The 15465-nt window shown below is 38.8% G+C and overlaps 1 protein-coding gene across 6 annotated transcripts in view; it reads right to left on the reverse strand.

Moving 5' to 3' along the window:
* PUM1 (pumilio RNA binding family member 1) overlaps positions 1-13766 on the reverse strand; it is a 49643-nt gene extending 35877 nt beyond the window's left edge. For 4 of the 6 annotated variants that reach the window (XM_081817931.1, XM_081817930.1, XM_081817929.1 and 1 more), the window contains exon 1: positions 13643-13766. In XM_081817931.1, coding sequence (XP_081674057.1) covers positions 13643-13702 — 60 coding nt within the window. In that variant the 5' untranslated portion in view covers positions 13703-13766. The remainder of the gene's footprint in view (positions 1-13642) is intronic. The other 2 variants (XM_081817932.1, XM_081817928.1) reach the window with 2 other exon arrangements.
* Between the last annotated feature and the right edge of the window lie 1699 nt (positions 13767-15465).

Below are 15465 nucleotides of genomic sequence, written 5' to 3' on the forward strand. Positions count from 1 at the left end.
AGGGGTAGACGAACCATGAGAGACAATGGACTCTGAAAAACAAACTGAGGGTTCTAGAGGGGAGGGGGGTGGGAGGATGGGTTAGCCTGGTGATGGGTATTGAGGAGGACACGTTTTGCATGGAGCACTGGGTGTTATGCACAAACAATGAATCATGGAATACTACATCTAAAACTAATGATGTAATGTATGGGGATTAACATAACAATAAAAAAATTTTTTAAAAAAAGTGATTGTGGTGATGGTTGCACAACTCTGTGAATATACAAAAAATATTGAATTGTACACTTCAAATGGGTGAATTGCATGGTATGTGCATAATATTTCAATAAAGCTATTTAAAAAAAAAAGAAAAAAGATACAATCCCCTCCCAAATTTCTTAATCTCTTAGTACATATTCTCATTACATTCTCATTGCATTAAAATAGAATTTGACATCAACTCAAAGAAAGGACCACTCAGAACTGACTGAAATAAAGTATAGTTGGTAACCACTGACAGTCACATGTTCTAGGCAGAGTTCTGATGTATGACAATTGTATAATTTTCAGAAATCCCTTCTCAAAAGCTTAATGCCCTAGGGATTTACCTAATCCCACCCCCCCATGCCATAAAGGGTTGTTGTGATATCAAGTGAGACAGTACACAAAGTGCTTTCATAAATACTACGAACTACACTCATTAAGTCATTAAAAAAGCTTTAACAAGAAACAGTTTAAATATAAAAGTATACATCAACATACTTTACAAGACTTTTTTTAAAAAAGGTACATCCATTCACTCTTAGGACAATTCTTTGGGAAAGGGTTCAGAAAATAAATACATCAAGAGTCAACATTCGTTCCTGAGAATTTATCTCAACAACAGCAAAAAGACAATTCAAAAGGAAAAAAAAACCTCTACATTCAAAGTCTAAGAGCAAAAACTCTTAGTTGGGAGCAAGCTAAATGTTCACCAAGGTAGCTGTGGTACAACAATGGAAGCTCACCCAAAAGAGCCATGACGACTATATGTAATGTTTACAAAAAAATACTAACTTTTAAAAAAGTAAAATACAAAATTGCATGTGTAAAGACTACTTCTCCTTGTGTACCCTTCCCTTTTGGATCAAGACCGTAAAGAAAAATAAAAACTGAAATAGGTGTTTATTGGTGTGGTGGGATTATGAATGATTTGCTACAAAATATAATATACTTTAAAAAAAAAATAATATACTTTTATGATTTAGAACTGATTTTCTACAAATAAAAATTGAGATTATAGTGGTATGGAATTCACTACAAATAAGGCATTTTCTCTTAAGCAGACACTCTTCACTTCAACCTAATTTCACAGTAACAAAAGTTAGTGGCAATTTTAAGGAGAGAGCTCACCGTATGGTTCAAGTATTTCTAAGCAAGCAGATAATAACATCTAATCCACTCTGAAAACTGTAGCTTACATAAGGAATGTTGAATGTGTTCAATGGTTTAATCACAAGCCAGTTATTTTTTTAATTAAAAATAAATATAGGGGTGCCTGGGTGGCTCAGTCGGTTAAGCATCTGCCTTCAGCTCAGGTCATGATCCCAGGGTCCTGGGATGGAGCCCCGCACTGGGCTCCCTGCTCAGCGGGGAGTCTGCTTCTCCCTCTCCCTCTGCCCCTCTGCACCTCCACCCCACCACCAGTCGTGCTCTCTCTCTTGCTCGCTCTCTCTCAAATAAGTAAATAAAATCTTTTAAAAAAAAAAAAAGTATATTTTCTCTTTCAGTTTCAGTTAAGGAATAGGATCTTCTCAATTCAAACTTCCTGTTTATGTATCTACTAATTAAGGAAGTGCCCTGCATTCTTTTTAATCAGTTATGCCTATTTTTAAATGTTAAAACATTTTTGCCCTCGGGGCGCCTGGGTGGCTCAGTCGGTTAAGCAGCTGCCTCCGGCTCGGGTCATGATCCCAGGGTCCTGGGATCGAGCCCCGCATCGGGCTCCCTGCTCAGCGGGGAGCCTGCTTCTCCCTCTCCCTCTGCCTGCCTCTCTGCGTACTTGTTCTCTCTCTCTATCTCTCTGTCAAATAAATAAAATCTTTAAAAAAAAAAAACAAAAAACATTTTTGTCCTCTCCATTACATTCAAATCAAAAAAAAAAAAAAAAAACCTAAGAATCAATATTTGGTATAAGTTTTTCACATTTTTCTACCAGGCAGATTCAGAACCTGGCACCTAGTAATTATGGCTTAAGCTGTTCATCTAGGTGTCAAGATGCTCACTACTGAAAACAAATTTCCACATTAATGTTCTCTTAATATCTCTTGTGGTTAAAATTTAATGGACTCCTTTTAAATAAAGAAAAGTTTAATATTTTGCATAATTATAATTATGTGGTATATAAAATTAACAGGTTTTTTGAAAAATATTTTCCAGCTATCAAGCACTTTTCATAAGCATGCTCAATAGCTACATCTAACATCCTTTAGAAACACTCCCACCCCTAAGGATGAAATGACATAAATCACTTAGGCCTGGCCAATATGAGGTAAAATTTGACCTTCTCTCTCACATCTGGAAAACCACTACTGCTTTTCTGGCTACTGAAAAATTTCAAGAGTTTCAGCATCTGAAATACTGATGTCAAAAAGTAAAGCATTACTTGAACAGGCCCTGAAATGCACAGCCTGTCGTAGCCACTACTAGAAATTAGAAATAAAAGTAGTAAAATACACACTTCACCCAAAGAGAAAACTAAAAAAAAAAAAACCTATCAGGAGTCAAAGTGATATAGCTCTAAGGCTTCCATTTTAAGAGAAGCATACAGTGCTTCAGACTGTTAAACTTCACCACCTACTTCAGATGAAGAAAGGAACACTACACTGGCAACAGGACTGGTCAGGACTGCCACAGAGGAGGGGGAGAGTTCAGAGCGAGAAGAGTGGGAAGGATTCTCCACAAAGAGCAAAGACAGAAAGAAAGAAAAGCAGGTGGGACACATGCCCACCAAGAAGAAAGGAGTCTGGACAGCAGGACAGGGAAGCAGTAAGGAGAGGGAGAAAAGGCAATTAGTCCAGTGACCAGTGAGGCTTCGTGGGTCACCAAAGCACTGGGCTCTTAATCCAACAGGCAGCAACGGGAAGTAACATCATAAAAATTAAGTTCAGAAAATTAATCTGACATTCCTCCATAAAATGGGGTGAGGGCAACTTAAATGGATGCTGAGAAGCTAAGCGAAGAGGTCACTGCAGTAACTAGGCATGAAACAGTAAGAGAGGGGATCTGTGGTAATGGGGCAAGGAAGGTATAAATGGCTGCTTAGATGCCTCTCTCAGCTTTCAAAGCATTTAAAAAAAAAAAAAAACTGGGGCGCCTGGGTGGCTCAGTCAGTTAAGGGTCTGCTCAGGTCACAATCCTAGGGTCCTGGGATTGAGTCCCACATATGCAGCCTCCCTGCTCAACGGGGAGTCTGCTTCTCCTTCTCCCTCTGCCCCTCCCCCCACAACTCATGTTCTTTCTTGCATGCTCTGCTCTCTCTCAAATAAATAAAAACAAAATAAAATAATAAAAAAACAAAACTATGTAATTTCAAAAATGAGGATTCGCAGCCCATTATGATGATCAAGAATGATGTAAGTTATGCATAAGCAAGTCTATCACTGAAATTCTTTTAACCAGAAATCTACTCTGCAGAGTCAACTGAGTGCAAAGTCTAGATGAAAACAGGACCCCAGTATATACAAACATGGTATTCCGAGTTTAAGTTCACAAGTTAAAGTTTTTAGAATGCCCTGAAGATCCATGGTGGGTTGCTGGGGAACAGTATGAGCAAAAAGACCAATCAAGTAGACATAAGAATTTGGTAAATCTAAAATTTTAGGACAACCACAGGTTAGACAGAATTGCAGTCAGTTCAACTGATGACTGAACTCCACAGTGCACCCTTCAAAGGAGCACAGCAGTTCTTGACCACACAGAGAACACAATCACTGTGAATGACTTCACGTGGGAAATGAAACACACACAGAACACTGGTCACACTTACATAAAAAAATTCAGAGATACCATTAGCACCTCAATCTCCATGTTCTTTTGTGATAAATTACCCTGGGGCAAGCTCCAAACCAAGCTGCACACCTTTTCACCAATCCAATGAAAGTAAAATTCTGTATACCTTCCCCATTCAAATTATTGGAACAGGGCCAAAAGAGACTTTTCTCTGTTCTCTTGTAAAACTTGACAGACTGACAGTAAACTATGTTCAGAAAATGAAGAAATGCCAGGGTGAACTAGGCTTTTCTGCAGGACAAAGGAACAGATGTAAGGGAACAGAGGACTATGTTACCTTGGCTACCTATAGGTAGCTATCTATAGGTTACCTACAGATAAGGTCGTTTGCTTTCGTACACGTATAAACTATATGGTTTGACCTATAACATAACCACATTCATATGTTACACTAGGTCTAGACTCAATCATTATATAAGTGATTCCTGCAGTAGCACGTAAGAGCCCAATGTGCAAAAGATAAGCCTCCAGATCACTTAGGAAACCTGTAAAGTTCATGAATAAAACCATGAAAACATCTAGATTTGCTTCATGACCTACCCACCTCATATCCGCAAAGCAGGAAACAGCTGAACTAAGAGAAGAGAGAGTCCTTTGCCTCAAGATGGGAGCAAATACTTAAACCCACCCACATACCCAGTCAGCCTCCGGGCATTTTTAATTATTGAATTTGACAAGACAAAGATCTCAGTGTACCAGATATGGATAAGTTCCCTTTTCATGCACTCCAGGAGATGAAAATTTCATAGATATGACTACTATGTATACCAGGAAGACTGATACAGAAAATTACTTCCTCTACATGCTTTCCTATAATGAGAATCACAGACTGCATTAATCAATCAAGAGACACGGATTAATTGGTTAATTCTGGATCCTCATCAGCAAAATAATAGTGGAAGAGAGAATTACACACAATACTGTTTAATACACACTTGAACAAGAAATATAACAACAAAAGTAATTCCTCTTTTCTAACACTATTATGTCTGGTTGTGTATATATAATGAGGGTATTTCCATGTCTCAGCAGATGGCCCAGAGAAAGTGTCCCATTGATCTAGTTACAACTATATTAAACAAAAGATCCTCTATAATAAATCCCTTATATCAGATTCAACTTGGATGGTAACAGCATTGCTGATTTACTATTCATCTTATGTACTCGTCTTAGCAAAAGTAATAATCAAATAGTTTGAAAATGTAAAAATATGCAGAGAAGGGTGAATGAATAGAGGCTTTTCAGTTTTGTTAGTTCTTCATCTTCCCCTTCACAACCCCATATCCCTCGGGATGGAAAAGTAATCTGAATAAAGAATACAGGCAATAAATATTTACTGAATTGAACTAAGGTCCCTTAAAGGGAGGGCAATATCAACTTCTGGAATAAAAGAGAAAATAAAGAGGAATCCATGCTTAGAAAAAAAGTATGTGTGTAAGATTCGTTCAACACCATATATTAGGCAGCCACTATTTACAAAGTATGTTATTGGCTGAAGCCCCTGCCCTCAACAAACTTATGTGCAAGGAAATAGAAAACATTTACACAAATCACTACATATAAAATAAACTAGGGCCATAAGAATGACACAAATAACTTGCTACTTGAATTCCTCTCCATAGCTTTCTGGTTGGTTAGAGGAAGAAAGATTTTATAGAGGAGCTGTTCACTCTAGATTTTAAATAATGGGTAGACTCTGGACATGCAGAAATAAATAACAGAAAAACCCAAGATTTGGAGTGACAAAGATGTGAGTTCAACCTCTCTAATCCCTTTTTGCCTGGTCTATTAAAGGACATCATAACACTGCAGGACCCCTGTGAAAACTATAATGTATATAAAGTGGTTAGCAAAGCACCTGGAAAATCATATATGCTCAATATATTGCAGCTATTATTATTCCTGAGCCTAACAAAATAGAACTTGGGAGTCAAATCCACATCTTGAATACTCATGACCTTAGCTGGAGTCACTTGACCTTGGTACTCATTTTCCTCATGTAAAAACCATGGTACAAATATCTCCCAAAAATCTGTTGGGACATTCACATAGGCAATGAAATCAATGCCAAAGTATCTTAAAAAGTGTTAATGCGGGCGCCTGGGTGGCTCAGTTGGTTAAGCGACTGCCTTCGGCTCAGGTCATGATCCTGGAGTCCCAGGATCGAGGCCCGCATCAGGCTCCCTGCTCAGCAGGGAGTCTGCTTCTCCCTCTGACCCTCACCCCTCTCATGCTCTCTCTCTCTCTCAAATAAATAAATAAAATCTTTAAAAAAAAAAAAGTGTTAATGCATTATTGTAGTTCTTTAGTTGGCTTACCCTCAAATAAAGCATAGTGATGTGGATGAAAAGAAGGAACACATTTTAGCCAAAGGAGGGTAAAAGGGGAGAAATTTAATGAAGAGAGACTAAGTATGTGGATAAGTTATATCCTGCTGCAAAAGAACATGTTTTCCTGCATTCAAACACTGCAAGACAGCTCAACATATACAATGGTAGGTCTGTCTAGTCATCCCAATATAGGATAGAAGGCAGATATTGGAATGAGTGGGGTTCCAAACAGGTCTCAAAGTGACGGGACAGAATTCAGAACCAGGTTCCAAACGTCAGATGCATCCACATTCTCAAAGTTAGAAGACACTTTCTTCTATCTTGTTCTTCAAAATGCGCAATCCCAAAACTATTAAGGATCCCAGGAACTTCCCCAAACAATATTCTTTAAAAGGTCCCTTCATCTCTAACACACAGTCACTAATCTAATACAAGAAAGTTATGAACTAAGATCTCATTCCTCCAGATCACCTGTCTGGCTAGCTATGTTTTCTCTGAAGTAAACATTACAATAGCAAGATGCCAAAAATGCCCAACAACCAAATGGTATCAATACAAAGTTCAAGGAACTAGGCAGATTTACCATTCCTGTCCATACTCAAAGGTACATTTTGAGGAAAAAAGGATTCATTACACTGGTCAGCTGTTTTTACATTAATACATCAAAGGCTTTATTAATTTTTCTTCCCTTTTCTGCAAGAAAGGATGCATGATTTTGCTGGCAGACAATATCTCCTTTCCAAAATTCAATCCATTTTGGAGTCAACTGAGTTACTCTTATGGGACTCTAGGTACAAGAAGCTGCCAGTGTAAGGTAGCCCTTCTTAGGCTGTAAATCCTAAAAGTACTTTTAGCCAGCCAAAAAGCCTCCAATTCCACAAGCCATTCTGTTTGCCATGATGGAAAGATGTGGAAAAGAACTTAACAGACTTGGTATCCACATCGTGTTTCCACCTGCCCTCATTTCAAAATTAGCACCCAGAAGCCCTTAGAGACAGACACTTCAGTGCCTTAGACAGGTGCAGACTGGTGAATGAGTCACTTAGAAAACCCAGTGACAAGTTACAGAACCTCAGCATCACAAGGGGGAACACAATCTAAAAAGACATCTTTTAGATGCTCTCTGGCATATCCTAGAAAAAGTAGAACTGTTCTCTTTTCTATCTTTTTAAAGATAGAGAAATAAGGACAAACTCCAAAATCTTAGACTTGAAAGAGTCCTGGGAAACTAGTCCAATACCTTTGTCTTCAGATGGGAAAAAGCAAAGTCCAAAGAAGATGAACGTCTAAGCCACGGCTGGACGGTGGCTTCAGAGTTCGGGTCCAGAGAGAGCTCTATCGCCAAGGTATACCTTTCTTTGAGTGAGGATCTCTCCAGCTCTCCAAATCACTACGAAATCCCTCCCTCTAATAGCCATTCTGCTATTTTACACTTACAGAGAGAATGCCTATGTAATGTCTAATGAGAATCTGTAGCTTTATTTAAAATATATCTCACCTTATTCTACTTCCAGGGAACAAGATAGGATTCATTATGTCCCCACATACAAGGGTACTTGCCAGATCTCCTTCATCAGGTTTACAAACTTGTCTATTCTAAATTTTTCTATCGCTTCAGTTTTCTAAAACAAAGATGAAGGGCCACATATCTACATTCCATTTATTCCTGAAATAATCACTACTATCTTAACGTCCCTGAAAGTGGTCAAGTTTCCTACATGTAAAACATTAAGGAATCTTAAACAGAAAAAGTCCTCAGTTTTTAAAAATTAGAAAACCAATTATGCAGCAGAAGGTGCCTTTTCTGCCAACAGCTCTGCCCTTGGCAAATCCATCCTTTTTTAGGACACAGAAAGTAGTAACGCTGCTGCCCTCCCCCAGGTGGAGCAAATAAGTCCTACAAGATCCTAAACCAAACCAATGCAGAAACCAAGTCCAGTAACCCAAGGTTAGTGAGCCTTCCTCAGTACTACAAAGATACACTCTTAAATATTCAACTAACAGGCTCATCTTTTCATATATAAATTTAAAAAGCTCCTCCAAAATGTGCCTTTAAATTTTCAGGACTACAGGGCGCCTGGGCGGCTCAGTTGGTTAAGCAACTGCCTTCGGCTCAGGTCATGATCCTGGAGTCCCAGGATCAAGTCCCGCATTGGGCTCCCTGCTTGGCAGGGAGTCTGCTTCTCCCTCTGACCCTCCTCCCTCTCATGCTCTCTGTCTCTCATTCTCTCTCTCTCTCAAATAAATAAATAAAATCTTTAAAAAAAAAAAATTTCAGGACTACAACTTTAAGTTGAATGAAAGTGACCAGCAAGGAGACTAGCTAAAATATTTGTGTTCTTTTGGTTTTTGTTTTTAAAGATTTTATTTATTTATTTGACAGAGAGAGACAGTGAGAGAGGGAACACAAGCAGGGGGAGTGGGAGAGGGAGAAGCAGGCTTCCCGCTGAGCAGGGAGTCCGATGCGGGGCTCAATCCCAGGACCCTGGGATCATGACCTGAGCCCGAAGGCAGATGCTTAACGACTGAGCCACCCAGGCACCCCTAGCTAAAATATTTGAAAATAATTTCTGGCCCTACTCCTAAGACATTTTACTATCTCCTTTTTTATGTTGACTTTCAAGAATAAGAGGCAAGTAAAGCACTTGCATTTACTTGCATTTTGAGTCCTTCGGCTAAGAACAACTGTACTTCAGACAACCAGCAAGGTTTGAGATGTTTTAAGTAGCCACTTCTTAGCAAGATTTCAAATTTTTTAAAAAAATGCTCTAAATTTTGCAAAGTGACACCAAGAGGCTAGTATTGGCTTTGATGAAAAAAAAATGTTAACAAGAGCCAAGCAGCACTAACTTTACCAGAGATCAATTACTCTGAATGGAGCCAATTCTCTTTCAATTCTAAAGATTCACACATTCTTGATACAGGTATTGTTTACCCTAATGAAGACTCACACAAGTGCAAGCACACATACACACCCACACCAATACACATGTAGTAAGTGTAGCAAAAATACACTGTGGCTGGCTGAAAAGTCAATGCAATTTACTTCAAATTTTAGTGTTCATATGGGTAAAGACTATATTTATACACATCCCCTCTCCCAGAGATGTTTCATTGCTTAAAGGGAAGGAAATTTAATGAAGTTAAACTAATTAGAAGCTGTGCTTATATTATAAAAGCTTATTAATTCTTCATTTCTCTTTTGCTGTTCTCCCTTGTAACGCTGCAAAACAAAAACAAAAACAAAAACACGTTCTCAGGGAGCCTGGGTGGCTCAATCAGGTCCATAAGCATCTAACTTGGTTTCGGCTCAGGTCATGATCTCAGGGTCCTGGGATGGAGCCCCATGACCGGCTCGACACTCATGGGGGAGTCCACTTGAGGATGCTCTCCCTCTCCCTAATAAGAAAATCTTAAAAAAAAAAAAAAAAAAAAAAAAAATCCTCCCATCCTGCACCTCTGCAGATCCTAACTAAACCAGAAAATGTTTCCCAAGTCTTACACTTTAACTTCCATTCAAGTAATCACAAACTAGTCTGGCCGATACTGATCACTCCCTTCCCTAAATTCGAACCATATATAGGAAACACTATACATTCTTTTTGTTGTCATTCGTATTCACTGCCTCCTTGACTAGCTACAGAGTAGCTCCTTGAGTACAGAAACCTCACTCTATACTTAGTTTGTCTCCTTTGTGCCTAAACAGTAGGTTATGCTTCCAAAAAATAGGGGTACCAATGGGGTGCCTTGGTGGCTCAGTTAATCAAGGGTCAGCATCTGACCCTTGATTTCAGTTCAGGTCATGATCTCAGGTTTGTCTCTCTCCCTCTGCTCCTCTCCCAGCTTCACGCCCACCCTCTCTCTCAAATAAATAAATGAGTAAAATCTTTTAAAAAATAAAATAAAATTTAAAAAGTACGGGCACCTGGCTGGCTCAGTCAGTAGAGCTTGTGACTCTAGATCTTCAGGGTCATGAGTTCCAGCCCCACACTGGGGTAGAGTTTGCTTTAAAAAAAAAAAACTTCCAGGGGCACCTGGGTGGCTCAGCCATTAGGCGTATGCCTTCGGCTCGGGTCATGGTCCCAGGGTCCTGGGATCGAGCTCCGCATCGGACTCCTTGCTCTGCGGGAAGCCTGCTTCTCCCTCTCCCACTCCCCCTGCTTTTGTTCCCTCTCTCGCTGTGTCTCTCTCTGTCAAATAAATAAAATCTTTAAAAAATAAAAAATAAAAAAAAATAACTTCCAGGGTGCCTGGGTGGCTCACTTGGTTAAGCATCTGCCTTTGGTTCGGGTCATCCCAGGGTCCTGGGATCAAGCCCCGCATTGGGCTCCCTGCTCTGCGGCAAGCCTGCTTCTCCCTCTCCCTCTGCCTGCCGCTCTGCCTACTTGTGCTCTCTATCTCTCTGTCAAATAAATAAATAAAATCTTTAAATAAATAAATATTAATTGAAAAAAATAACTTCTGGGGCGCCTCAGTGGCTCAGTCGGTTAAGCATCTGCCTTCGACTCAGGTCATGATCTCTAGGTCCTGGGATCAAGCCCTGCATCAGGCTCCCAGCTCAGCGGGGAGTCTGCTTCTCTCCCCCTGCTTGTGCTCTTTCTATCTCTATCGCTCTCAAATAAATAAATAAAATCTTTTAAAAAATTAAATTAGGGGCACCTGGGTGGCTCAGTCGTTAAGTATCTGACTTCAGCTCAGGTCATGATCCCAGGGTCCTGGGATCAAGCCCTGCCATCAGGCTCCCTGCTCGGTGGGAGGCCTGCTTCTCCCTCTCCCACTCCCCCTGCTTGTGTTCCTGCTCTCGCTATTGCTCTCTGTCAAATAAATAAATAAAATATTTTTTAAAAATAAAGTCTATTTTAAAAAATAAATAATTAAAAATTAAAATTAATAATTAAAAATTTTTTTTAAAATTTTAAATAACTTCAGTATCTGTATTTTGGGAGGGACGCATATTAGGCATTTTTTTAAATCCTCCCCCAAAACATCAATTTTTATACAGCTCACCAAGATGAGATTTTTACCATCAATCATTTTACAAGTATTGGCTTCATATACTCTAAGGAAACATGCTCTGGAGAGGAAACCAGGTCAGAATCCCAAAATCCATCATATGTGATCTTGGGCAAATTAATTCATATATCTCAGCCTATTTCTTTATCTGGATAATAGATCCATCCTGATAGAGTTATTGATGAGACAATGCATGCAGACCCCTTAGAACCTATGGAATACATGGCCAGCAAATGGTAATTATTATTACTCTATGAATAAATAATGAGGAATGCAGAAGGAAGAGTAACACTGCATTACTGCTGGAATATACTTTGGTTATCTACATATGCCTACATCCAGGTCTGAGGAATTATATATGGATACCAAAAAAATAACATTTCTAACAAAAATAAGAAGAGTGAGGTTTGGAAACCTTGTGGGGGAAAAGGCATTTTTGGAAGGGAAAAATGACTTAAAAATATTATTTTCGCCATTTAAATAAAATCAACTTTCTACTCAATTTTGTTCACTATTCTTCAATTAGACTTAAGCCTTTAGAGATTATAAAGTATTGTGTACAAAATAGCAAACGGCATTCCTTTATTTTGTATAATTAATTTTTAAAATCTGGGATTAGATTTTTGGTAGAGTAGACCAGGCTAAAATCACAAGATAAACATGGTTTCCCCTCTATACTTAGTATCTGATTCATCTGTTAACTTTCTGTTCAAATTTTGCTCCAGGGTGCCTGGGTGGCTCAGTTGGTTGGGCGACTGCCTTCGGCTCAGGTCATGATCCTGGAGTCCCTGGATTAAGTCCCGCATCCGGCTCCCTGCTCGGCGGGGAGTCTGCTTCTCCCTCTGACCCTCCCCCGTCTCATGTGCTCTCTCTTGTTCTCTCTCAAATAAATGAATAAAATCTTTAAAAAAAATTTTTTTTTGCTCCACAAGCTAATTGAGAAAAATCTCTTCCCCAATAACCATATAAGGTTTATTACTGTGCACTATTTTAATGATATCAGGCAGGTACAGGAGACATAAAGCCACCTACCTATCTTCTCTTAAAGCTCTAGGGGAAAAACAAGAACAGACCCAAAACCCATAATCCAAGATGACAGGACACTGGGACTCCAACCACAAGATGATTCAGAAAAGTTGGAAACAAAATCTTTTAACACAGGAAGCAAGACTCTCAAAACCAAAACCACCAAAAGAGTTTAGCTAATGCCTAACCACAAAGGCAGTCAATGAATATTTACTACAAATCAGAAGAAGAATTACCTTAATTTTGAATCCTCAGAACCTAGCACAGTGCCTAGATCAAAGAATATCTGCTAAATCAAAGAAAAAATGTATTTAATGATTGGTATAAAAGAGAATCCAGAATACAGCTATTCTCCCTCCTTTAAAACATTAAAATAGATGTGGGAGCTATTAAATATTAGATATGCAAAAAATAAAACAGACGGAAAAAACCTACAGTTACTCTCCAGAACAAGAGAACCACAAGCATATGCCCCCAGCTTGAGAACCTAGCATACCTCTATTAATTCAAACTATATGTTCTACCTTATCACCAATACATTCTTATTGTCAACAACTAGAATCACCAGAAGTCAGTTGTACTTTATACTCCCATTTCTTTTAGAATTATGGCACTCTTCCCTATCCATGTTTGGGTGACAGTAAATTTTGTTCTTGCAAATTTTAAACATTATAAACAAACCAAAATTCTTGTTCTGTAATTCTGTGTAGGTAAGGGAGGACTGACTGAGGCCTTTACCTTCTGGAATTATTTCACCAGAAATCTAACAATTTCCTCTTCATAATGGAGCTCTAAACAACCTCCTCAGAAAATGGCACTACTCTAAAAATAGGTTATCAACATGTTCTGATTAGCAGCCAATCTAAGACTCCCTTCCACTGTAAAAAGAACCTAGCAACTGGATAATGAGACAAAAGTAAGGACATCTGATGTATAAAAAATTATTTTGTAAAATTTAAAGCCTCAATTTACAACTGACTGGTTAATATAATCATCAATAATTTGTGCTCATGTTTTGGTTGCTTTGTTTTGTTTTTAAGACATTAGGGTAAGATTACCATTCTTCCTATAATGAGATCATTTTGGTAAAATTCTGCAATATCCCACTTCTATCATGAGGATGGCAACAAGGAAAAGCAAGCACATACTTCTGGAGACTAAATTCAGACACATTTGATGAAAGACAGCTCCAAACTTCCCTTAAAAACAGTCCCATTTTTCTGACACACCAGTTCACTTACCTCTCCCATCGCTCTTCCCTCCAGAGCAAGTGCTTGAAAATCATGATTCAGTTCATCCATAGAACGTACCTATCATTCAAAATAGAGAAGGGGAAAATTTCAAGTTAGCATCTTGAATTTCACATACACATTAAACACAACTGAAAGGCTTTTCTATGTTTACTTTCAGATACTAACAAAGACAGTAACAATAATCAAGTGACTGACATTAAATATTCACTTACCTTTAATCATCAGGGTTCAAAGCCAATGACCCGTTTTCTCCCCTCCCGTTCCCTTTTTTTTTTTTCAAAACATGAAAAACACATAATCCAGAAAAAGGATATTCCATCACAAGAGAATTGTTAACTATTTTTCATACATTTTAATTTAATAAGTAAAGACCAATAATCTGAAGGGCAATGACATATGATTAGTGACCTGAATATGGCTACAGACTCAAAAGGCCACAGTGCTTGCCCCCAACTGCAAACAGCAAGTAGAAACCAGGGGACTCATTTGATCTGACCCAGCTATTCTTCGATAAACCTCAGGGAAAGGTACTATAAACTATATAACGGAGTGCCCCAACATTTCTCCATGTTGGAAGATTTCTGGGGGCTCCTGGGATCTCAACTCCAGGAGGAAAAAAAACAGCACGTATCACAAGAATCCCTTCAAACTTCACCCATCATTAAATGTACTACCCACATCATAACAATCTTTCCAGGCTTCAGTTAACTCATCTCTAAGGTCATTGCTACAAGATAAGGTTAGATCAAGGATGAAGTGTGAAAGAGTTCATTCAAAGCAATCATAATTCAAAAACCTGTGTTGTCCAATATTCTATTAGTGCTCTCAGTTATGAGAGGCAAGCCATCCCTGCTGCCTGAGGCTGGAGGACAGTCCCTTGTTTATTCAAGAGGAAGTCTCCTCTACCTACCGGAAAAAGATGGCAGCTGAGTGCCTGAAGCAGCAATCTCCCAAACCCCCTCATCTGACCATCACTACCTCCTGGGGTAGATATACAACTGCCACCAGTGGGTACATACAAAGAAGGAGGTGAGGCTAAGGCCAGGCAGGGAGAGGGATGAGTGCGGAGAGCATGACCTGGAATACAGGTAAGAGAACCAATTCAAGGATTTTATTAACAGCTTCCTATTTATCACCCGATAATCTTAATTTGACTGAACTGACACTACATAAAAATACAGTTGCACTGCTGTTTTAAATCATATATTTTCAAAACCCAGAGTTGATATATGCCACAAAATGACACATTGTGTCACTAAGACAAAACAGCTCTGGGATGCCTGCTAAAAATGTAAATTTATAAAATTCAAAGTGAAGCTAAAATTCAGCCCAATGAGAACAAAGAGACATAGAGACAAAGCTTTTTATTGTGGTAAAACCACTTCAAAGGGCCTTGAAACAGAAGCTATGAACACATTACAAGGTGTTTCCATTATTTAGGTAAACACACTGAATGAGCTCCTGACCTATAGGTAGTAAAGGTAAGAGGGGGGCCAGGGAGGGGATAAGGACAGGATATTAGCTGGAAAACTACAAAGGTCAGATGAAATTATTTTGAACCTTCAGACCAGAGTTAACATTTACAAAGCATGTAAATCAAATGCATAAAAACTCTCTATCTAGCTCTTTCTGTGGAATCTAATCATATGTTTAACTAGAGCTAGGCATTTCTTGAAAATTCAAAAATCTACAAAGAACTTTAACCAAAAATGTTGGAAATTCTATTTATATTTCCCAAGGAAAAAGTAGGAGTAGTAAGGGAAGGTACAGAACATGCATATGCATATTCAGGTCATCATCACAAACGTGTC

The sequence above is a fragment of the Leptonychotes weddellii genome, chromosome 4, assembly GCF_054177405.1.
Source record: "Leptonychotes weddellii isolate Sample4059 chromosome 4, ASM5417740v2, whole genome shotgun sequence".
Taxonomy (NCBI): Eukaryota; Metazoa; Chordata; class Mammalia; order Carnivora; family Phocidae; genus Leptonychotes; species Leptonychotes weddellii.